At 42.5% G+C, this 25,394-nt stretch overlaps 2 protein-coding genes across 2 annotated transcripts in view; one reads left to right on the top strand and one right to left on the bottom strand.

Annotated features, from left to right (window-relative positions):
• LOC139449521 (centrosomal protein of 135 kDa-like) overlaps window positions 1-14,725 on the top strand; it is a 57,184-nt gene extending 42,459 nt beyond the window's left edge. The window contains exons 9-23 of the mRNA XM_071230947.1: window positions 938-1,194; window positions 2,375-2,593; window positions 3,210-3,446; window positions 3,776-3,853; window positions 4,100-4,251; window positions 4,587-4,857; window positions 5,316-5,371; window positions 5,880-6,048; window positions 6,957-7,067; window positions 7,578-7,763; window positions 8,645-8,854; window positions 9,663-9,865; window positions 10,597-10,701; window positions 11,442-11,591; window positions 11,832-14,725. Of these exons, the coding sequence (XP_071087048.1) occupies window positions 938-1,194; window positions 2,375-2,593; window positions 3,210-3,446; window positions 3,776-3,853; window positions 4,100-4,251; window positions 4,587-4,857; window positions 5,316-5,371; window positions 5,880-6,048; window positions 6,957-7,067; window positions 7,578-7,763; window positions 8,645-8,854; window positions 9,663-9,865; window positions 10,597-10,701; window positions 11,442-11,591; window positions 11,832-11,964 (2,537 nt within the window). The 3' untranslated portion in view covers window positions 11,965-14,725. The remainder of the gene's footprint in view (window positions 1-937; window positions 1,195-2,374; window positions 2,594-3,209; window positions 3,447-3,775; window positions 3,854-4,099; window positions 4,252-4,586; window positions 4,858-5,315; window positions 5,372-5,879; window positions 6,049-6,956; window positions 7,068-7,577; window positions 7,764-8,644; window positions 8,855-9,662; window positions 9,866-10,596; window positions 10,702-11,441; window positions 11,592-11,831) is intronic.
• Window positions 14,726-16,994: 2,269 nt separating this feature from the next.
• Window positions 16,995-25,393, bottom strand: LOC139450077 (keratin-associated protein 10-3-like). Its single transcript, XM_071231718.1, has 2 exons — window positions 17,835-25,393; window positions 16,995-17,641 (listed from the first exon to the last, which is right to left on the bottom strand). Exon 1 carries the CDS (start codon window positions 25,119-25,121, stop codon window positions 24,192-24,194), a length of 930 nt encoding a protein of 309 aa, XP_071087819.1. The 5' UTR covers window positions 25,122-25,393; the 3' UTR covers window positions 16,995-17,641; window positions 17,835-24,191.
• Between the last annotated feature and the right edge of the window lies 1 nt (window position 25,394).

Raw genomic sequence — 25,394 nt, 5'->3', positions numbered from 1 at the left:
TAATGGGCAAAACAAGATGCCTATGAGAGCATTTGAATCCTTCGTTTTCCCTTTCAAGTAAATATAATTCATATGTAGCATCTAAAGTATGAGCCATTTTTTATGTTTTGTTTCACTGGCCTGTCCCTTCTGAAAAGCAACTGGAAAAGAAAGAAATAAAACATAAGAAGAATTATTTTTATTGTACCTCCATCTAGTAATTTCGACCCTTTTATACAATATGAAATGTTATATATAAATTCCATGTCTCCTTCACTATCACCGCCTCCGTGGTCTAGTGGTAGAGCGTCCGCCTGGAGAGCGGAAGGTTCGGGGTTCGATCCCCGGCCTTGTAATACCAAAAGACGTTAAAAGATGGTATTTGCACGTTACTATATAAGTGCAAAAATCTTGGACGCGACGTTAAACCAAATCTCACCTCACCTCACCTCACCTCACCTCACCTCACCTCACCTCACCTTCACTATCAGTGATTCATGAAGCCAGCTGAAGTATTAACTCCACAGCAGAAAGACTTTCATATAAACAAATAAATGACTGACATAGCTTTATGTTTTTATTTTTATTTTGACCAACCTTGTGTGGAAAAGCTGGAATAAATCTGTAAAACATAAAATTAAAAAAGAGTGGCCTAATATGTAATGATAGCTTCTTACATGCACCAGTCAAACTAAGATTCAACCCTTCTTGCATCGGACTGCAACAGTGAACACTAATACACTAACACTGACAACACAATCAGCTGGTGTTTTAAGCAAACATAAACACAAGGAATAATGATGTGTATCCTACTACAGAGGTGTCAGTTGTGGCACTGTGTATGTGTCATTCTGTTTAAACAGGTGAAGTTTATCTGATCAAGTTAATCCGTTATAGGAGTACCAAAGTTTTATAATATCTTGTCCATTAAATAGGATCCTGTTATTTTGTGACACAGAGAAGGAGTTAGTTCTGGAGATTGAGCGTCTGAAGCGAAAGAATGGCCCCGTGAAGAAGGGCAAGATCCCCAGCAAGTTAGATGCATTCATCCGTAGTGTGGAGGAGGAGAGAGATTACTACCGGGAGCAGGCTGAGTCGCTGCAGCGTCTCCTCCGTGGCGACCCTCCCCGCGCCCGCAGCCCCATCCGGTCACGCCCCTCATCCCGCGCTGGCAGCCCTGTCAGGGAGTCCACACCCTCAAGGTCCGATAAGAAGGTAACTATGGCCCTTCTCTGACCTGGCTGACGCTGTGTGTGTTGTGTGTTGTGTGTGTCTGTGAGTGTGTGAATTGTTTCTATCCCGGCTGTCTGGCTGTGTGTCTGTGTTGGTGACTCCGTGTGTCTGTGAGTGTGTCTGTGTTTTTATTCCGGCTGTCTGTGTCTGTGACTCTGTGTGTGTCTGTGGTGCTACCCGGCTAATTGTGTGTCTGTGTCTGTATTGCTGTCACCGCTGTCTGTGTGTGTGTCTGTGTTTCTGTTCCGGCTGTCTGTGTGTGTGTGTTTTAATCCCGGCTGTCTGTGTGTCTGTGTCTGTGTCTGTGCATGTGTCTGTGTTTCTATTCCAGTTGTCTATGTGTCTATGTCTGTGACTGTGAATTGTTTCTATCCTGGCTGTCTGTCTGTGTCTGTGACTGTGACTGAATTGTTTCTATCCTGGCTGGCTGTCTCTGTCTGTGACTGTGTGTGTCTGTGTTTCTATCCCGGCTATCTGTCTGTCTGTGACTGTGTGTGTCTGTGTTTCTATCCCGGCTGTCTGTCTGTGTCTGTGAGTGTGTGAATTGTTTCTATCCTGGCTGTCTGTCTGTGTCTGTGAGTGTGTGAATTGTTTCTATCCTGGCTGTCTGTCTGTGTCTGTGAGTGTGTGAATTGTTTCTATCCTGGCTGGCTGTATGTGTCTGTGAGTGTGTGAATTGTTTCTATCCTGGCTGTCTGTGTCTGTGAGTGTGTGAATTGTTTCTATCCCGGCTATCTGTCTGTGTCTGTGAGTGTGTGAATTGTTTCTATCCTGGCTGTCTGTCTGTGTCTGTGAGTGTGTGAATTGTTTCTATCCTGGCTGGCTGTCTGTGTCTGTGAGTGTGTGAAATGTTTCTATCCTGGCTGTCTGTGTCTGTGAGTGTGTGAATTGTTTCTATCCTGGCTGGCTGTCTGTGTCTGTGAGTGTGTGAATTGTTTCTATCATGGCTGGCTGTCTGTGTCTGTGAGTGTGTGAATTGTTTCTATCCTGGCTGTCTGTCTGTGTCTGTGAGTGTGTGAATTGTTTCTATCCCGGCTGTCTGTGTGTCTGTGTCTGTGAGCGTGTGAATTGTTTCTATCCCGGCTGTCTGTGAGAGTGTGAATTGTTTCTATCCTGTCTATCTGTCTGTCTGTGACTGTATCTGTGCGTCTGTGTTGTACAGAGCATCGTCCAGTACGAGACCATCATGCGGGTCCTGGAGGAGGAGAAGGACTACTACAAGAGGGAGTACGAGGCCCTCAAGCTCCTCAAGAGGTCAGCCACACCTATCAGGTCTTCGCCCACCAAGGGTATCATGGAGGAGGCGGAGATCAGTCGCCTGACAAGGGAGAGGGATGAGCTGAAGGGACTCCTCGACAAGTTTGAGAGGCACATGGCAGAGGTGGGACATAGCTAGACACTTGAATAGTTTTAGCATTTGAATTTGAGGAACGAATGTCTAAAGAAACAGTGAAATGAATTGGCCATTTACAATCATGTTAGACTTTATAAGTGCTGAGAATGTATGAGAAATGTAAGTGGTATCAGACATCTCAGATTTGCTGTAAGCTGTTTGTTGTTTAAGGCTGGATTCGGCAATACTTCAGCTAGATGACGGCGGTCTGCAAATAATCAAGTCTGGACCAAACAATCCAGTGATTGACATCATGAGCATCGATCTACGCAATTGGGATACATTGACATGCATCGATCAAAGCATCAAGCCTGAAAAAACGATCCCGTTAGTCGCCTGTTACGTAAGCATGGGTTGCTGAAGACCTATTCTCTACCAGGATCTTCATGGGTCTGTTGTATACTGCATCAAACATGGTTACTTGATTTGCCTGTGGGGTAGCCTTGTGGTTTGACCATGTCCCGGTGATGCCGCATGCCAGTTACTGCAGGGCTACAATATGTGAAGCCCATATTTGGTTCCCTCCTTGTGATGTCTGGACTTCATTTTTCACAAAACCTCTTGATTAGTTTTGAAAAAGCAGCAATGTTGTATTTGTTGACAGATCCAGGCCAACGTGAAGGTGCTGACCTCCGAGCGTGACAAGCTGAACAGCATGTACGAGGAGACACGCGATGAGCTGATGCGACTCAGGAGGGAGCTGGTCATCTCTCCCAAGTCCCCCAAACCCTCTCTTGCAGCTCAGGCCCTCCTCCGACGGGCGGAGAATGAGCGGGATGACGTCATCGCCGACCTCCGCCGCCTCACCACCGAACGAGACAGTCTACGAGAACGCCTCAAGGTAATCAAGAACTGTAGTAACCTTGAGTTGCCTTTCCTTTCTACACTACTCGACCTGCAACACTTTCCTTCCATGTTGAGATGACTGAAATAGCATATTTATGACAGTTACTGTTGATCGTTGACATAGAAAAGATAAAAAATAAATTGAATTTGAAATGTTTGACATTTAAGATGAAAATGGCATCAGACAATGTTTGATTATCATCAAGTATCAATGATTTCTAGCCTAATGATTATTTCAATATAACCTTTCTTATTAATGGAGAAAATATTCCTAGGAATAACAGTGGAAAATTGTGTAAATGGTTTTCTCTCTTTGTACAACAGATAGCTACCGAGACATCTCTCTCTGACCGAGCTCGCCTGGAGCAGAGGGTGGAGGACCTAGAAAATACACTACATACAGTAAGTACAACACAGATCTGTTTGAAACTATACTACAGTTCAAAGTGGTAACCAGTTTTGATAATTTCTAGATACATCTAGATTGTGATCGCACAGAGTTTGCAAATGATCTTATTTGGTAAATTGAATGCCTCATTTATTCAAGCTGTATCAATGTTCCGGTCACTGAAGCTGTGGATCACTGACCTTCTTCTGTTTGTTACAGTGGAAGTTATGTTTCATCACTGACCTCTTCTGTTTGTGTAGGTGGAAGCTGAGCGGAATGAATTCATAGTACGGGTGAATGTTCTCAAGGACGAAATCAAAACGCTAGAGGAACAGATCAAGGACATGTCCTTCAGGCTGACAGAGGTCACAGACGATGCTTCCAAGGTCAGGTCGACTGCCAGCCAGATGAAGTAAGTACCCCACTCTGTGCAGTGCTTTACCCCTGACACAACAGCACCTGTCATTCAATGACTCCAGTATCAGGAAGGAGGATGCTCTGATGAAGTAAAAAAATGTAAAATATTATTAGGCTCCTTATAATTCAAGGACACAGTTAGGAATGTTAAATAGCTGACATCAAATTCTGCTAATTTTTCATATTTTCATGTCAATTATTCTCTAACCTTTGAAAAAGGAATGGAGCAATAGTTTCAGGGAGTCAAATTTAGGTTTATTTTGTGTTCACTGATGACCGACTGTACTTCATCTCAGAAATTATGTCTGTATGTACTATGTTGTGTGGCAGAATGTTGGCGGAGGAGTCGGAGAAATCTCTGGAGGAGACCCAGAGACGTCTGTCTCGCCGCGAGGGAGAACTGCAATCTCAGGAGGAAAGATCAGTAACTCTTGAGGAGCGGCTGGCCGAGTTGTCCAGAGCTCTGCAAATTGCCCGAGACGACGGCAATCAGCTCCGCAACACCATTAATGCCATGGACCGTGAGAAGGACTCCCTGCAGCTCACTGTTGATGAGAAGACGGAGAAGCAAGCACAGCTCAATAATGAACTCCATGACAGGGTAAGTGTGCTATAAGGAAAAATTTTAAACTGCAGCACGGGTGGTGGGGTAGGCTATTTTCTAATGCGTTTGCTCGTCACACCAGAGACCTGGGTTCGATTCCCCGCATGGTTATAGTGTGTGAAGCTATTTCTGGTGTCCCCTGCCATGATATTGCTAGAATAGTGCAAAATGTGGCGTAAAACCATACTCACTCACTCACTCACTCACTCACTCACTCACTAACTCACTAAACTGCAGTAGCTCAGACAGATATTTGTGGTAATTGGCTCTCTGAATACTGCAATATATTGGATAATCATTTGAATATAGCTAATTAAATTATCATCAAAATAAAATAGAATGCAATTATGCCCAGATTTGGGTAGTATTTCTGTGTCTATTTTTTAATGGTAGAAACCTGTGTAAATATAAATATGGTTTGTTTTATTCATGCTTATTTGACGTTTGTGTTGCAGGAAAGGTTTATCAGTGACCTCAAGATCCGGGTGTCGGAGCTCGAGGCTCAACTTGGGTGAGTTTACTGGAATAGTGTTGTGCTTCTGATATCAATATCTAGTATTGTCACAGTGTGTGCATATGTGTGATATAGGTTCATTTTGGTGACTATATGCAGTAATTTATCAGATATGTTTCCACAAAGCTATATTCTCCTAACTTTTTGAGTTGTAATCAGTTTGGTTGACGATACTGTCTTCCCCCCTTAACCAAGCCTTAAGCTTTAGATCTGCACTATGTAGGCACTACTGCTACCAGTGTTGAGCTATTCCTTCTTCCCCCCTCTTACCATGCCTTAAGCTTTAGATCTGCACTACGTAGGCACCACTGCTACCAGTGTTGAGCTATTCCTTCTTCCCCCTCTTACCATGCCTTAAGCTTTAGATCTGCACTATGTAGGCACTACTGCTACCAGTGTTGAGCTATTCCTTCTTCCCCCCTCTTACCGTGCCTTAAGCTTTAGATCTGCACCATGTAGGCACTCCTGCTACCAGTGTTGAGCTATTCCTTCTTCCCCCCTCCAGACACGCCAATGAGAACCTGAACCTAAAGGACCGGGAGCTGAAGAGTATGAGACGTCAGCTGGAGTCCACTGGCGAGGATCTCACCGAGACCAGCCGCAACAAGGACATTGCCCTGAGAGAGAACCGGCGGCTCCAGGACGACCTCGCTGTCATGACCAAGGAGAACCAGGCAAGTACAGCTGTAGTGTCTTACAGTTATAATTGTCAGAATTGGATAATTCCTTATAACATCAATTGGGAAGTGTTACTTTGTAAAAGGAATAGTTAGATTCCAATGTAGATGTCCCCCATACATTACCGAGGTCCCATGCATTACTGAGGTCCCCATACATTACCGTGGTTCCCCCCATATTACCCAGGTTCGATTCCCGACATGGGTACAATGTGTGAAGCCCATTTCTGGTGTCTCCCGCCGTGATATTGCTGGAATATTGCTATACTCACTCACTCACTTTTATCTCTCTCCTCCCCTCACACCCACTCCCACATTACCATGGTCCTCCCACATTACCGAGGTCCCCCCTACATTACCGAGGTCCTCCCACATTACTGAGGTCCCCCATACTTTACCGAGGTCAACCCTACATTACCAAGGTCCCCCAACATTACCGAGGTGCCCCCTACATTACCGAGGTCCTCCCACATTATCGAGGTCCCCCCTACTTTACTGAGGTCACCCCTACATTACCGAGGTCACCCCACATTACTGAAGTCACCCCAACTTTACTGAGGTCACCCCTACATTACCGAGATCCCCCCCACATTACCGAGGTCCTCCCACATTACCGAGGTCCTCCCACATTACCGAGGTCCTCCCACATTACCGAGGTCCTCCCACATTACCGAGGTCACCCCTACATTACCGAGGTCCTCCCACATTACTGAGGTCCTCCCACATTACCGAGGTCCTCCCACATTACTGAGGTCCTCCCACATTACCGAGGTCCTCCCACATTACCAAGGTCCCCCCTATATTACCGAGGTCCTCCCACATTACCGAGGTCCTCCCACATTACCGAGGTCAACCCTACATTACCGAGGTCCTCCCACATTACCGAGGTCCCCCCTACATTACAGAAGCTGAACCAGGAGCTGCAGGATGCCCTGGAGGAGCGTGAGCAGCTGAAGGTCCAGGTCCAGGCGTACATCATCGAGGTCAAGCGCACCGAGGATGTCCTCTCATCCAAGGTAGGACAAGTCACTCTGGGATAATGTTTCCTGTAATCTTGTGTTGCTTGCAGAGAAAAGACATCGATAACAATTCTCAAACGAGCTCTTTGTGTTTGAAAGTGACTACAGAGAATGATCCTAAGGAAAGAAGAGTTGAGGAAGGTCGAGACAGTAATAGTTTCACAGCACATATGTATCAGAAACAAATAATGGAACATTGAAAAAGAATTGAAAACTGGCTTCAAGATCTTCATAACCACAACAGAAAACTTGAAATATGTCAATATTGCCAAATACATACTGACTTACGTAATGACTCACATGTTGACTCGCATAATGACTCACATGCTGACTTACATGACTCGCATACTGACTTATGTAATGACTCACATGCTGACTCACATAATTCCTCGCATACTGACTTACATAATGACATGCAAACTGACTTACGTAATGACTCGCTTACTGACTCACAGACTCACTGTCGGACTGACCTAAATACTGACTCCCACTGTTGTGTGTCCTCAGGAGCAGGAGCGGTCAGACATCCTGGAGCAGTACCGCCGGCTGTCGATGGAGGCGGAGCAGTACCAGACCACCAGCCACCAGCTGGAGAGTGAGGGATCCAACCTGCGACTGGAGCTCATGACGAAGGACTCGGAGCTGCGGCGCTACCGCGACAAGACCGACAACTTGGAGAGGGAGGTGCAGGAGGTAGGACAGCACTTTACAGCTTTTGAACTTTCATACACTTCTTTTCTGCCTGTGAAGATCAGGGTTAGACTAGGTCTTCAGCATCCCATGCTTGTCGTAAGAGGCGACTAACAGGATCGGAGTGTTGATGCATGTCATCATATCCCAAGGTGCATAAATCGATGCTCATGATGTCAATCAGTGGATTGTGGTCCAGACTTGATTATTTACAGACCGATGTCATAGAGTTGGAATATTGCTGAGTGTGGGGTTCAGCAACAAATAAACAAATACTTCACCTCCAGTAGTAATAATCTGGTTACAGTGATGTGATCATGCTAGAGCCCTGGTTCCATTCACATCATTGGTTCAGTGTGTGAAGGCTATCCTTGTAGTGACATGCCATGAATCCCCCCCCAAAAGGCTGCAGTACTGTGTCTATCCCAACGCAAAACCATTTCAGTTCCTCCCTCACAAATGGCAGCAATTTTCGTTTCGACTTTCTCACAACATTGCTCCCCTGTGGTGATCCTGGGTTAGAATTGGTCCCCAGCAATCTGTGCTTGTCATAGGGCGACTTGAAAGATGATGAAAAGATGTGGTGGTCAGACTCTGCGACTTGGTACATCGGATGTCATTGTGCCTGATGGTGGGAAGAGTTGCTGATAATATCAATCACCAGATTGTCTGGTCCAGATTTGATTATTTACGGGTTGATATATAGATGGAATATTGCTGAATGCTTTATTAAACAACCGTGTTAGCAGTGCATCATGTCTTCACAGAACCAGTCAATGCAGAATATATTGAACCATTTCTTAATCGTATTTGGTGAACAGTTGACCTTTCTGTGACTCTGGAATGTGTTCAGCTGGATATGAGAATTGTTTCTGTTTCCCCAGCATCTGTCAGCCCAGCAGTCGTATGAGATCCAGCTGTCGAACCTGACCCGGTCGGTGGCCACGCTGGAGGAGAGCCTGCGACAGACCGAGGAGGACAAGCAGAACCTGCTAGCCGACCTGACCGCTGTCCGCGAGATGTGCAGCCGCCTGGAGGGCGTCAAGGAGACCCTGCAGAGGCAGCTCACCTCTTCTTCCCTGGACAAAGAGCAGGTAGGCACAGGCTTGTACAGATACGTACAGGGCAACACTGTCAACCGGTTGACTGTCTGGAATAACTGGATTATGAAGTCATCGTTACTGAACGTTCTCTGTATACATGTAGAGTAATTGGCTGGATATTGGGCTTCCAGCTTAACACGGTCTAGACTACTGAGCAGGGCTCGATTTAAGAACTTGATTTAACCTGCATCAGAAAAAGCTAGTGGCTCCAGACTAAAACAGGTTGCACCCTGGTCCCATAAATGTATCAAGGTTGAAACACAGATGCATATACTCGTCTAAATAATTAAAATAAGAGATCTACGATGACTGTTATATATCATGAAACTGACACAACACAGGGATAAGTGATATAGTATTGTAAATAAAACTTAGAGACTCTTAGATTGATGTTGTGTGGACAAGTAAGGGTTAGACAAACACAAATTTGATGTTTTGGGACATGCACTTTGTGCTTGTAGATATAAATATTAGGTTGCATTTTCAATAATAGGTTGCTAAGGTGCATGCTTTAAATAGCTAAATCGAGCTGTCTCGACCATCAGATACCGTACACCTCTGCTAGTTTACAGTCGTCATCCCTGCAGCTGACTGTTTCTTCACAATTACTCATCACTTCAGCATCCCTCCCTAGGGCAGATCTCTGTATTGATATTCTGGGTTGTTCAAAACTACCATTGTTGAATGCTAAAACATCCTCCTGCCCAAGACTCACACTCCGAGACATGCGACACCATACACACGTAGCAAGTAGAATGTGTGTTAGCTTCTACTTCTGACAACTTGTCTCTGTCTGTAGCTGGCAAGTGTCATCGAGGACCTGCGCCAGGAGGGCGACCTCCTGAAGGGCCAAGTGTCATCGGAGCGCACCACCGCCAAGAACCTGGAGAGTCTCCTGCAGAACAACCGAGAGAAGGAGTTCCAGTTCCAGCTCACCAGCCAGGAGAGGAACGCGGAAGTCCAGATGCTCAAGGATAGGCTGTCACTCAATGAGAGCAAAATGTGAGTGAAGTCATGTGTAGGCTTGTGCAGCAAGCACTGGCTCCCAGTATTGATATAAAGAGTATTGACCGAGGCCCTATCCCACAAATGTGATATAAAGAGTATTGACCGAGGCCCTATCCCACGAATGTGATATAAAGAGTATTGACCGAGGCCCTATCCCACAAATGTGATATAAAGAGTATTGACCGAGGCCCTATCCCACAAATGTGATATAAAGAGTATTGACCGAGGCCCTATCCCCCAAAGCGGTCTTCGCGCTACGATTGGTGTGAGTCTGTGTTCAAGTTTGGGAGTTACTTAGTACTACAATCGCTTTGTGGAGTGAGTAAGTGAGTTTACACCGCTTTCAGCAATATCATGGCGGGGGACACCGGAAATGGATTTCACACATTGTACCCATGTCGGGAATCGAACCCGGTTCTTCAGCGTGACGAGCGAAAGCTCTAACCACTAGGCTACCCAACCGCCCCTTGCTTTTGTCTAACAGGGCCTAGGTAGAAAGTGAAAAGACAAGTGATTGTTTTTGTGATTTTATGGATATTATTGGATATTGTAAATACATTAATTAAGATAGATGACACATTATATATAATATGTTAATTGGAAAACTTATTAGCTTTACCATTACAACTTTGCATTTAGAATTAAAATTTCATCACACCTTTGTGTCCCTCAATTACATTTCAGTTGTTATTTCAATGTACTGATCAATCCTAATTTGCCTTCAGCCAAAGTCAGAGTCGTGAGATTGCATCACTGCGGACCAGGAATGTGGAGCTGGAGGGAGACGTGGAGAGACTCCGCAGACAGCTGACAGGGGAGCGGTTCGAGAGGTATGTCTCACCTAGCTGGATCCAGGCTACCTGATGATCTTAGTGCAGCAGCACGACCAGCTGGTCATGTGTTCGGACACAACATTTACCATTTACGGAGTGTCCGTATCATATCACCGTATTTCATATTACAGACGCCCCCGCGTCTATCAATTTCACGCAAGCCATTGACCCGGTGTCTTTTCTGTTTAATGCCGGCAGTGTCAACTCACTAACTTACCCAATCCCAAATTCTAGTCATATAATGGGTACATTTGCATTAAACAGTCATTATTAGTTAATAATGTATCACAGTATTAGACACCCAGTGTCTAATAGAGCTTAGTAAAGCTCGGTGACTTGATTGATTTCATTGATTTCATTCCGGTTAATTACAGGCCTCCATAGTGTAGCTGGTGTATTGCTGATAACACAACATGCAAACAAACACAATCCTAACTTGGTTGGTTGGTTTTGGTGTTATACGCTGCACTCAGCAATATTACAGCTAGATGACGGCAGTCTGTAAATAATCGAGTCTGGACCAGACAATCCAGTGAATGATATCATGAGCATCGATCCACGCAATTGGGATCGATGACTGCATCAACCAAGTCAGCGAGCCTGACCACCCGATCCCGTTAGTCGCCTCTTATGACAAGCATAGTTGGCTTTTCGGCAAGCATGGGTTGCTGGAGACCTATTCTACCCCGGATCTCAATCCTAACTAACTAAACTGAATGATGTTGATCTGTATCCAGGGAGAGGGCCGTGCAGGAGATGAGGAGACATGGGCTCAACCCGCCAGTTATGATATCAGAGTATTCATCCTCACTCACTCGGGTGTCAAGGTCATATAGCCCGGGAAGGGCAAGGTCACGCTCAAGGTCAAGATCACCTAGTCCTAGCAGGTAGGTTTCCGTACTATGTATCAAGTCACAAGGCATTTGTTCTTTCTGTGTCTCTGTCTGTCTGTCTGTGCGTGTGTGTCTGTCTGTGTGCGTGTTTGTCTGTACATGAATGCATGCGCAGTGCAAGGACAATGTTGCTTCTTGAGTACACAGTGCACATCCTACTGAAAGAAATATGGTTGTCATTTCTTTTTTGAAAACTGTTCCGATGTGTGAAGCCATAATCTGTTCGTGTTCCAGATATCGCAGTCCAGATACTTCCATGTTGAGCTCCTCCGGACGCCGTCGGTCGCCAGAACGTACCAGCTACATCGGACAGGATGACGACCTTCTGGACACTACACCAAAAAGCTACGGTCACGATGTCCTATAAACACTCCGATATCGGATCCTGATTTCCAGGGAATGTTTAACATGACAGCAGGCACAGGATTACTCGGATACACAAATCACGCCTAAATCTCTCTCCGTCAGACATTTGTCTGATAGGAAAGCTAAATCTCAGCCCTAGCTTGACATCTAGTATTCCATTTATCGAAGTCTTTGTATTTGCCTTGTATCATACTGAACGGATGATGCATTTCGTCAAAGATAAGATACTGATGACAATCCAGTTTACTACATCTCTTCCTAAGCCTTAAGATTATGATGGAAGTCGAGTTGAATAATTCTGTGCCAGTCCCATGTGATCAAATATCGACATTGGACTTGCAGGGGAAGACCACTGCCAAACATTCCAACCTTCTGTAGCGAAGAGTCGACCAAGGGAAACAACTCATGGTCACATCCTGTCACTTGAGATATTATTTATTTAAGGAGCATTGTTAATATGTAGCCAAGGTTGAACCTGTATGTCATGGTTTGTCATCATGGATAATGGGAATTGCTATTCCAATGCAAACTGGACAAACGTCATCTGTGATAATAAAACAGCATTGAAGATTCAGTTAACTGCTGTGTCTCTTACAAGGTTAAATGTACATTTTAGACAAGGTTTTCATAGTCAAACGTATGCAGTGTACCACACTCAAGTTATACCTTGTCCAACATTTATATTTGCAAGGGACGTCATAGGCTTTAAGTTTTAGAGCTACAAAAGGTTATACTGTTGATTGTAGTAGGTCAAACGAAGGTATATAGTGTGTAACTCTCAGTATGTCTGTTGTATTTAAAAAGCTGGACTGTGATACGTGTTTCTCCTCGGAGCCAGTCGTCGTGCAGGGCGATGTGTCTACATGAGTCTAGCATGTGGTGGCTGTAGGGCTATAATGTAGCTTGTCACTGCCACTTGATGGCTACCTATCCACTTCTCAACCACTGCCACAAAGCAATCTCAACTCCCTGCAACACCCAGGTCTACATGACATAGCAAGGGAAGGAAATAATGCACCAGGGCCCACTTGCACAAAGCGATCATAGCACTACGACTACCGCAAGCCTATGCTTAAATATGGGAGTTACGATCATCTTAGTGCTAAGATCCTTTTGTGCAAGTGGGCCCAGGAGATAATTTATGAAGCTATGCCAAGAAAAAAACATTTCAAACACTTGCATTTTTCCAAAGATAATTTTATTTATTAACATCTTGAAGAAATTTTTGTCTCTTTATTAAACAATGTTGGTGTTTTTTTTCCATGCTTCTTTTTTATGTTGATACACAAGTAACAGAAGAAATGATCACAGCATGGACTTGCAACAGTTAAGATGGCTTTGTAGTGCAGTGGTTTACAACCCTGGGCACAGTTGTTGCGATTCTGACTTCAACTTTTAAATACCCCATTATGAAAATTGACAGTTTTGCTGTACATAATTTGAATTTAGGCCCCTCTTGTTTATTATGAGTGCTATATTTATTCCTGGTGGTGTTGACACTTGTTGCAGCTGTGCCCTACTGGCTCTAGAAGCTGTACTTGTATAGTATTGAAAACCTCGGCATGAAATCCGTCCAATGGTCTCCTAGTTTTACATAGGTATTCCCTCCATCCAACTTTTATTTTTTGTGTTTTGTACCAGTATTGTAGATAGATGGATGTACTTTGTTTACTTACTAGAGTGACGAATATAACAAATAGATGTTAATTTGAAATTTTAGATTAAGTATGAATGGAACTAGCAAGATATCATCCTCATTTTGAAAAATCACTTTTCGTCTTCTGAAATTCCATATTTACAACTTGGAAACATCAGATTGATTTTCAGTTCTTTTGCCCTGGTAATGAGGGAAGTTATCCAAGGCCATTTTAGTCTTTGAACAAAGTATATTTTGACTAATTGTATATATTCTATATATATAAATATATAAATATATTATTTAATTGCTTTTACTTCATAATTCTGTAGTTTATGACTATTACTAATATCTAGGACCCCTCAAGGTGTGCAAGATTAACATAAAGTCACAGATCAACAAGAAAATCATGAAATCTGGCGTGCAAATGTTTTCCATGTAGTCCTATTTATTTCTATTTTGTTACATAGCCTAACATTGAAGCTGTCATAGATATTGTGTAGGAGACTCCCAACTCTGATACATTCCAACCTCTCCGCTGTGCAGTGTGTGGAGCTCAACATTCCAGTAGGGGAGACAACTGTTGAGTGGAGCTCAACATTCCAGTAGGGGAGGCAACTGTTGTGTGGAGCTCAACATTCCAGTTCATCCTCGGCTACTGTGGACGTAGTGAATCGTAGCTAATGCTTGTCAGATGAGACTGTTTGCTGAGCCCTGTTAACATCAGCGCTGGGTGGTCACCCCTGTATGTCAAGACTTTATATTCTCCAATTGCCCTTAATGTTTTGTTTTGCTGAAATGACATCCCCTCTTATCTACCAATAGAAACTTCTTGTCTTGGTTTCTGAAGAATTTATATAAGAACTGTGTAGTTAGTGAATTTGTGACCAAATGACTCGCAACAGATCATAGTTTATCATTTCTTAAGACTGAACGTCCTCCTACTTCGGTCTTTGCAATCCAGTCCCTCCTTCTGAAGACCCCCAGTGTGATGTTTCCATGGTGATACTAGCATTACCTCAACGAAGGATCGTCTTCCAGCAACACATGACTCCATTACCATACTGCCTTACGATGTCTGCAGATGTAGTAGATTCTGATCTGTCCACTCCTCAATAAAATATGTCCATAACCAAAGTTGGTCTGTCGTTTCTTCAGCATACTCTTCAACTGTTAGTTAGTTTAACACCACACTCAGCAATATTCCAGCTATATGACAGTGGTCTGTAAATAATTGAGTCTGGACCAGGCAATCCTGTGATTGACATTATGAGCATCGATCCACGCAATTGGGATACAATGACATGCATCAACCAAGTCAACCAGCCTGACCACCCTACCCTGTTAGTCGCCTTTTTATGACACGTGAAGTCGCCTTTCACAGCAAGCATGGGTTGCAGAAGACCTTTTATTCCCCGCATCATTAAGGGTCTACTCTTCAGATGAGACACTTGGATTGACAAAAAAACAAACTGACAACTTCAAGGACCAAACAGCATCCTTATTCTTCCAGCTTATTAATTTTTGTTTTGGATGTTGTTTTTTTTACAACGTAAGTGATAATCAAAGTTTGAGAATTGAGTGATAACATTTCTTTCCCAATGAGCCCCTTTGGCGTCTCTTGTAGGTGGAACCCTTGTCAAGGCAGTTTGTTTGCCAGATTCCTGTGATTCTGGGTTCAAATACTCTGCGATGGTTGGTTTGTCATCAACAGTTCAGTGAAATAATGGCTCCATAGTACTGCGTTAACCAAACTGTCACCTTGCACATCAAAACACACTACTATATTCCTCATACCAGTGTTAAACTTGTCAATGGAATTTTGGACAAGACTTTGTAATAATGAATTGCAATATACATCTAGAATCTCACGCTCATGTCATTTGATTTCAAATATATCAACACGAGTTGATAAAAGTTTAAAACTTTCAATGAGTGTTCATGTTTCATTAATTATTTCAGTAATAACTAGTGTCTTGTGTGTAAAATGTACAGCTACCATAACCTGCTTCTGTGGCAGAGACAAGACTTGTCGTTTCCCTGTGGTCATGGTAACCAATGACATCACAATGGATGATAAACGTATGTGAAAGCAGAGTTGCCATGCTCAGGGCATTTTTTTAAAGTATGTTGCAATGTTAGTAACGAACACATTTTTGTCCCTGACCATTTGTTGTTTATAACGAACTAGGGTTATGTATGAACTGAAATTAGTGGTCCATTTGAGTTCCTTATAGCCGTAGTTTACTCCAGATTCAAGTCTTAGGATCTGCATAAGCTTTCCTCCTACACGAAGCTTACAATGTGTAGATGGGTTGTGTTCACAGAGCCTGTGTGTTGTGTGCAGGGAGCCTGCGTGTCGTATTTAGAGAGCCTGTGTGTCGTATCCACACAGCCTGTGGGTTGTGTGCAGGGAGTCTGTGTGTCGTATTCACACAGCCTGTGGGTTGTATTCACAGAGCCTGTGTGTTGTGGGCAGGAAGCCTGTGGGTTGTTTGTAGTAAATAATCCTACTATGGAGCCCAGCATCATCCAGTTCGTCCAACATCATGAGGTGCAGACTGCGTGGCAAATGGATTTGCTAAAAAATAATTTATTGCAACTGAGACAGCTGACTAGATATAGTTTATACAAGCAGATAGGTGGTGACATAGGAACACACAGGCGAACAGATATGTATACACAATTATCAATATACATACATCAATATATCATCATCATCATCATCATCATCATCATCATATAATCTGGAAATGTGGAGCTGCATAAAGACAGCTGAGATGGGGCCTGTCAGAACAGCTAAGTAAAAGCTTACATTCCCAAGGACAAACAAAATTAATCCCAAACAAAAAGTTTATAACTGAATAAACAATAACTTTGTATCAACAAAGATGTGATACGTAACAAAACAACTGTCAGGAGGATAACACCCGACGTGGATCATTCACTCTCTTTCAGAAAACAATGAAAAGGACAAACCCAGGACTTTACAGATTTCCTGGGCTAAGATCATAGATAAGTGCTAAGAGTTCTTTTTGGTTATAAATTAAACAGAATAACTCAGAACGGGTCCAGGGTATATATGACAATAGAATGGAAATAAAATACCCTGGATGAATGAGGATGATCACAAAACAAGGCAATAAATTGACGCCACTGCTGCCAGTAACACAAGATTCCCAAAATGACTTTACAGTCTGGTAATTCAGTCAAAAATTGACCATAATTCTCTTGACATACATAATATAGAAAATACACATAAACCATATGACTAAATAACTAGTATAATGAAGAATGACTGAATAAAACAAGAGTTTAAGAAATGAAGGAATACATGAAAAAAAACACAGTGTGATTACCGTATTTTCTTGAGTATAGTGCGCACCCATGTATAATGCGCACCCTCCTCTAGCGGATTCAGTACTTTGGAAAAAAAATAATTCAAATGTCAAGCGCAGAAATAAATTACACCTTCAGCGAATCCCGGTAAAAGAACGGTTGATGAGAAACTTGGTCAGTACAGATTCGAAATTTGAGACAAAAAATCACCAGATATATTTATTTACCGTTTAAATTGTATTTTTTGTTCTGCTAGGCATTGTTTTACATCCCGTGATTAAGATTACCTCGTGTATATCATTCATTATTTCGCGTATAATGCGCACCCCCTTCTACACAGCTGTGTTGTTTGGAAAAAAAGTGTGAACTATACTCAAGAAAATATGGTGTGATTGGTACTGATGAGGCAGTGCTACCCTCCCTCCTCCTCCATCTCCATCAAACCCACATACAGTAAACTATGTTCATAACAAACACACTTAAAACGAACTGACATTTGCTGTGTACATACTAAAAACATACTACTGTTAACAAAATAAAATTGGTGGTTTCTTTGTGTTGGTTATAGCTTGACTGTAGCGGCAGAACCTATGCTACAGAGCAGCAACGACTAGACCATCATAGCAGAATCTCACAGCTCTACTAAATTCATTGATTCTGCACAGTTGACCATTCACAGCATTTCTCACTTGGAACCCAAGACCTAGACTAACATATAGTCTCTGAAATGAACATATCATACAGAAAATAAAAATCTAATAAAAAGGGAGCCCAGTGATTCTCTTCATTTTCAGATACTGATACTGCAGTAATCTAGACTTGCCAAACATTATAGACTTGCATGGGCTGTAGTTGATATAAATGTATCAGGGTCTGTAAGACAGACTACCCAAGACCCACAAACGAGGAACTGGATGGAGCACACCAGCAATTTGCTGTTGGACGCTTAGAGAGACAGGTGTGATAGGTAATGCACTACATACAACACATACATAACTTGTAGAGCACTGGAGCTCCTAAATGCAACATTAAACTTTAAAAAAAATATAGTTGTCTCCAGTGTGTGTGTGTGTATGTGTGTGTATACGTATACATATATATTGATCATGCGTATATGTCAAGCAACTAAATCAAGCAAAACATTGATGTTTACCTGAATACAACATATATATCACATCATCCAAACATATATCACAAGGTATTAACCATTAACATGTTGACAAGTATCATGATATACAAATAAGACATCTACAGGAAAATAGCCAAAATCTGCATAGATAAATATATATCAAAATATCATCTGCCTTCCTCCACATACAGCTGACGAAGGAATGACAGCATACAACTTGAACCTGTGCTGCAGAATGAGTGAGGTCCGACCGAGGGGGAATACAGGCTATAGCCCCCAGATGCTTGTACTTGGGGGTAAAGGGATTATTCCCGTGTTTCTACATAACATCCAGTAAGAAGCATAATGTAAACGATCCATTTGACATTGAGAGGAACCCCACCCCCAAATTCGCGAAACCAACTGGACATCCGGTTCGTAAACAACATGGATTTCAACGTGCAGATTTCAGCTGACTGCAGTATTTGCGAAGCATGTGTACCGCCATCTGGGCGTCAACAGATATTTTGCAAATCTTTTCATGTTTTTAATTAAGGTGTTCAAGTGATTTTATGCACTTCGCGGGGTAAGACCCGCTTTATTACAATATAGATTTTGATTATCAATCGGGGCAGCAGGATAGGCTAGTGGTTAAAGTGTTTGCTTGTCATGCCATGATATTGCTGGAATACTGCTTAAAGCGGCATAAAACCATACTTACTCAATTTATTATCAATCAGATCGTCTTGACTTGGTGCTGCCATATTGTTTGAAGCAGATACAAGTGATATAAGAGATGGAATCTGATTGGTCAGGACGAGGGACATAGAAGGGACATAACTCATAAAAGTCACTGGTGGTGCTCCGATCGAGCCTGGAAATTCCAGCCTAGTTCGGCAAGGGTGGAAACTGGACTTTTACAGTCAGTTAAGGTCCTTGCCTCGGGAAGATGTAAGCTGTATAAAAAAGCAATTTCAAATGAAGAAGTGTTTTAGGTCATTTTGACCTAAGAAAACAAACCACATCATAATATGTATCCAGATTGACTAATTTTGTGTTGAACAATGTTCCACTGCATCATGGTATATACAGGACATTGTGTAGCACTGCATCATGGTATATACAGGACACTGTGTAGCACTGCATCATGGTATATATAGGACACTGTGTAGCACTGCATCATGGTATATACAGGATACTGTGTAGCACTGCATCATGGTATATATAGGACACTGTGTAGCACTACATCATGGTATATACAGGACACTGTGTAGGACTGCATCATGGTATGTACAGGACACTGTGTAGCACTGTATCATGGTATATACAGGACACTGTGTAGGACTGCATCATGGTATGTACAGGACACTGTGTAGCACTGCATCATGGTATATACAGGACACTGTGTAGCACTGCATCATGGTATATACAGGACACTGTGTAGCACTGCATCATGGTATATACAGGACACTGTGTAGCACTGCATCATGGTATATACAGGACACTGTGTAGCACTGCATCATGGTATATATAGACACTGTGTAGCACTGCATCATGGTATTTACAGGACACTGTGTAGCACTGCATCATGGTACATCAGTATGCACAACAATATAATATAAATGTTATCAGCACAGTAGAGTCGACACAATGCAGTATAACACAACAGGAGAGGCACCATGATTCAGAACACAACTTTGTTTGTTTCTTTGTTGTTTAACGCCGCACTCAGCAATATTCCAGCTACATGACGGCGGTCTGTAATCAAGTTTGATCCAGTTTGTTGCCTCTTACGACAAGCATAGTCGACTTTTACGACAAGCATAGTCGACTTTTACGGCAAGCATAGGGTGAAGCATGGGTTGCTGAAGACCAGTTCTAACCCGTTTCTTTACAAGTCCAGCACAACTGAAAATATGACCTAATAAAAAACAAACCGAGATATATATTTTTTCAAATTTGACACAAAATGCCAATGATCCTAACTTCCCGTCAGAACAAAAAAACCTTGTAGGGGAGAAAAGAAGGCACTAGGAAGCATGTAGGAAGCGTGGATGGAAGCGTGGAGAGTACATAGAACGCAAGGCCCAGCACTGACAGCACACAAGTCCTACTGAGCAGTCGATCCTCAGCAGTAGCTGTATATATATTTCATGGATCACATCACAATAATCAAAGCCATGTTCTATCATCATCTGTTATTTCATTGTTCATTCAGCACATACTTCAACCAGAAGTAACTCTGGTAATATAAATCTTTGATCTCTACAGCTTCAAACCCATGATCAGTGAATTCTGGCATTGCTAAGGGAAGCAACTCTGCACAGCACAATGTGACACCTAAGACCACTTGGCTACCTGAGCTGAAGACGAAAACCGGGTTGTTGCAATACACCTGTTAAAGATTGCACACAAGTGAGTGAGTGAGTGAGTATGGTTTTACGCCGCTTTTAGCAATATTCCAGCAATACCACAGCGGGGGACACCAGAAATGGGCTTAACACATTGTACCCATGTCGGGAATTCAACCCGGGTCTTCTGCGTGACGAGCGAACGTTTTAACCACTAGGCTACCTGACCGCCCCTGCACACAAGTAAACAGGAATATCAGACACCTCACATTAGCAAACAACACCACCACACGCTGATGCAATAAACTCCTAGACTGACAGACTTGGATAAATAGAGTCACTAGGACAATGATGGAATATAAGAGAATTAACAGCTTCAGTAAATAGATGTAAACACATACATGATCTGATTATTAATAAGCCAGCAATGTTACAACATACAAGATGCACAGCAATGCCTTGTTAACTCAAAGGCTCTAGGACATCATCACGTTATCTACAGAACAAGACAAATGGTGCATTGGTGCATAGGTCGATTCCCCCCCATCCCCCCCACTAATCCCATTATCAGTGAAATACGAATCACCCCACAAGCTTTGTCAGATCTACAGCTACAGTTACATGGAATGGTTAATTTTTAATTCAAATTTGGGATTTTCTTTTAAGAAGTAGAAGGCTGATATCAGCCTATGTGTTGGTCCTGATAAATCTTTTCATGTGCAATGAGACAAAAACATCACCAGCAAAGCATCACGAGATTACTAAAATAACTTCTCTGGAACTGTGCGATATACATGCATGTACTGTAGCAACAAACATCTCAGGACACAGGAACCGGGGCGAAATACACACATTCCAAGGGTGGAACATCTCCCCGAGGCAAGAGAGTTAACTGACTTTAAAAGTCCAGTTTCCACCCTTGCTGAACTAGGCTGGTATTATGGAGTTACATTTTGGCTGGACTAACGAGTCTATGCACAGTCCAATCAAAATCGTGCAACGAAATTGAAATCTGGTTAAAAAATTGTCATGCAGATTTAGGTTGATTGCAGGATTTGCAAAGTATGTGCACCGCCAACTCGTTGTCAACAGATATTTTCTTAATCTTTTCATGTTATTAATCAAGGTGCTCTGGTGATTTGATGCACTTCGCAATGTAAGAATATAGATCTTGATTATCGTTTAGACCGTCTTGGTTGGCGCCGCCATTTTGTTTGAAGCAAATGCAAGTGAAATGAGAGGTGGTCCATAGGAGAGGCATGGAAGGGACATAACTCATAATAGCCACTGGTGGCGCTACAATCAAGCCCAGTTCTGCAAGGATGGAAACTGGACTTTTATAGTCAGCCAACTCACTTGCCTCAGGAATGGAAAAAGTAGATAAGTTGAGATGTACAATGTATAACAAAATTGATGACTATCTTACAATATATTTGATACACTGCCTGTCAAAACCTAAAGAATATGTTGTAAAGTATTGCTGAAAAATATGTCATTAAACCCTGGGGGAAAATATGCTGTATAACACGGTGAGATAATATGTCTCTATGGAGATATCAGTTCATGCTCATAAAGGAAAAATACTCTCACCAAATGAAACAAGAAGACAACTGCCCCCAAATTAATGTGTTTTCTATCACCTTCCAGTGCATGTCAATAGTTTGTCCTAAAGAAAATCACACAGATATATAAATATACAAACCATACAAAAATTGTCTGTTTTTGTTTTTTTTCAAATAAATGCGCGTCCCTCACACTGGGGTTGGTCAGGAGATATGATACTTGAATGTCAGGTAAGGTCAAAGTGGTCAGTGGGGTTGGTCAGGAGATATGATACTTGAATGTCAGGTAAGGTCAAACTGGTCAGCAGGTAAGATACACCTGGTCGCAATACAATATGAAAATAAAAATATGACATTTGTCATGATAAGCAGTCGTATTCAATAATTGAAGTGAATGACAACACCCAAAGCGTACTTTGTACACTGTATTGACAATATAACTTATAACTGTTAGCAAACTATAACACTTTAAATAGTATGTCATAAATCATATTCCAATCTTGAGTCCGCTCCACCTTTTATACATGTTGTCTATAGAGGATATTATATGAGTGTCCATGTCATACTATGTTTATTACACGAGTGTCTAAATTCCGGTATTTCCCAAGCGAGACCGACATGAATATAATGTTCTATTTATTACCGAAGAAGATGTCTACATACAGAAACTATTCTAGTGTTTACCTACAAGGACAGCAAGTCACAACAGCAGTGGAAGCACAATTTGTCGAACGACGTTTACAATCTTCGGCTATGACGACGTTTCTACTGTGATGTCATTCCCACCTCACGTCACAATAAGATACTAATGACATCAACAATGCCGCCCAAAACAATACACTGTTGCCTTGTGGCACATAAGAGTTTTATGGACCCCGATATGTTTGCCCTCGTAGGTAATAAAGTTTCATATCAATACATCACATTACAATATGTATCGTTGAAGAAAGAACTTTCCTGAATCGCTAGTGCCTACTACAGCCGTTCTGAACGATGGGGACTTGAAGTGCTTTATCAAAACTGATATATTGTTGTGGCCCTAAACTGGACAGGATTTGTTTCTTCATTTGTCTCTTTTCAGGAAATCTCTGACAATTATCAGCTCATTCCGAAACTGCTTCATTATACAATAAACATACATAGCAGTTATAAACCATCCCTGACAAGTGCTGGGATTCAAACCCTGGACCTGGAGTTGATCTCCTTGTCCAAGTGACCAGACAGGCTACTCCTGCGATCTGACTCCCCATCCTGTCATATGACCAGACAGGTTACTCCTGCGATCTGACTCCCCATACTGTCATATGACCAGACAGGTTACTCCTGCGATCTGACTCCCCATCCTGTCACATGACCAGACAGGTTACTCCTGCGATCTGACTCCCCATCCTGTCACATGACCAGACAGGCTACTCCTGCGATCTGACTCCCCATCCTGTCATATGACCAGACAGGCTACTCCTGCGATCTGACTCCCCATCCTGTCATATGACCAGACAGGTTACTCCTGCGATCTGACTCCCCATCCTGTCACATGACCAGACAGGTTACTCCTGCTACTCCATCTGCAAGGATGCAGGAGATGTGAGCTGATCTTCCCTGGTGGTCATGTAGCCAAGTCACCCTCAGTAGCCACTGTGACTGTCTCCATCCCTTTCATGGGGAGCATGACGTACCTTCAGGCTTGTTTTCCCCTAGAATCCCACTCGGGAACTGAGGTGTACTAATTTACATACCAGTAAGTATGAAGATCGATGGGAGGTGATATGTACCCTGTTGTTTGTTTGTTTGTTTCTTTATTTGTTGTTTAACGCCGCACTCACCAAGATTCCAGCACGTGACCAGACAGACCGATTCCAGCCATATGATGGTCGTCTGTAAATAATCAAGTCTGGACCAGACAATCTAGTGATTGACCTCAAGAGCATCATCCACGCAATTGGGATACGATGACATGCATCAACCAAGTCAGCGAGCTGACCACCCGATCCTGTTAGGCGCCTTTTACAACAAGCATTGGTCCCTAAAGACCTATTTTACCCTGGATCTTCCCTTGACATGTATGTGATATGACACATTGTGGAGGTATTCTGTCGGATGAAAGGTAAATAAAGGTGGAAATAAACAAACGTTAAAAACACTCCATATAAAACATACCAATATTGAAAAATAGTTTCTCTTTGTGATGCTTCTGATTAAAATCACACACAGAAATACGCACCTGTTTGATTATCAAAGATGTCCTAAGGTAAAACAAATTTTAGATAGGAGATAAATGCAAATTCTACCTGGATAACTCAAGTTAACTGAGTAACAACAGTCGACCTGAAAACTGTTTACAACTTCAAGGAATATATTCCACACACAGACAACACAACAGAGAGGCTTGCTGTAAAGGATACACAACAAGGAGGTTTGCTGTAAAGGATACACAACAGAGAGGTTTGGTGTAACAGACACAACAGAGAGGCTTGCTGTAAAGGATACACAACAGAGAGGTTTGGTGTAACAGACACAACAGAGAGGCTTGCTGTAAAGGATACACAACAGAGAGGTTTGGTGTAACAGACACAACAGAGAGATTTGTTGAAACGGAGACACAACAGAGAGGTTTGGTGTAACAGACACAGCAGAGAGGTTTGATGTAACAGACACAACAGAGAGGTTTGGTGTAACAGACACAACAGAGAGATTTGTTGAAACGGAGACACAACAGAGAGGTTTGGTGTAACAGACACAGCAGAGAAGTTTGATGTAACAGACACAACAGAGAGGTTTGGTGTAACAGACACAACAGAGAGGTTTGATGTAACAGACACAACAGAGAGGTTTGGTGTAACAGACACAACAGAGAGGTTTGATGTAACAGACACAACAGAGAGGTTTGGTGTAACAGACACAGCAGAGAGGTTTGGTGTAACAGACAAAACAGAGAGGTTTGATGTAACAGACACAGCAGAGAGGTTTGGTGTAACAGACAAAACAGAGAGGTTTGATGTAACAGACACAGCAGAGAGGTTTGGTGTAACAGACAAAACAGAGAGGTTTGATGTAACAGACACAACAGAGAGGTATGGTGTAACAGAGACACAACAGAGAGATTTGGTATAACGGAGACAGCGGGGAGCAGGTCACAGCACTATCAAACATCATCAGTGACATGTAACATCAAACATCATCAGTGACATGTAACATCAAACATCATCAGTCACATGTAACATCAAACATCATCAGTCACATGTAACATCAAACATCATCAGTCACATGTAACATCAAACATCATCAGTCACATGTAACTATCACACTCGGTCAGTTATATGTAACCATCAAACATCATCAGTGACATGTAACATCAAACATCATCAGTCACATGTAACATCAAACTTGATCACTTCACGTAACTATCAAACATTATCAGTTACACATAACATCAAA

Source organism: Haliotis cracherodii, unplaced genomic scaffold (genome assembly GCF_022045235.1).
Source record: "Haliotis cracherodii isolate W230 unplaced genomic scaffold, xgHalCrac1.p SCAF_8, whole genome shotgun sequence".
Lineage (NCBI taxonomy): Eukaryota > Metazoa > Mollusca > Gastropoda > Lepetellida > Haliotidae > Haliotis > Haliotis cracherodii.
Note: the sequence above shows the minus strand (reverse complement) of the source record. Positions and strands in the feature narration are given on the sequence as shown.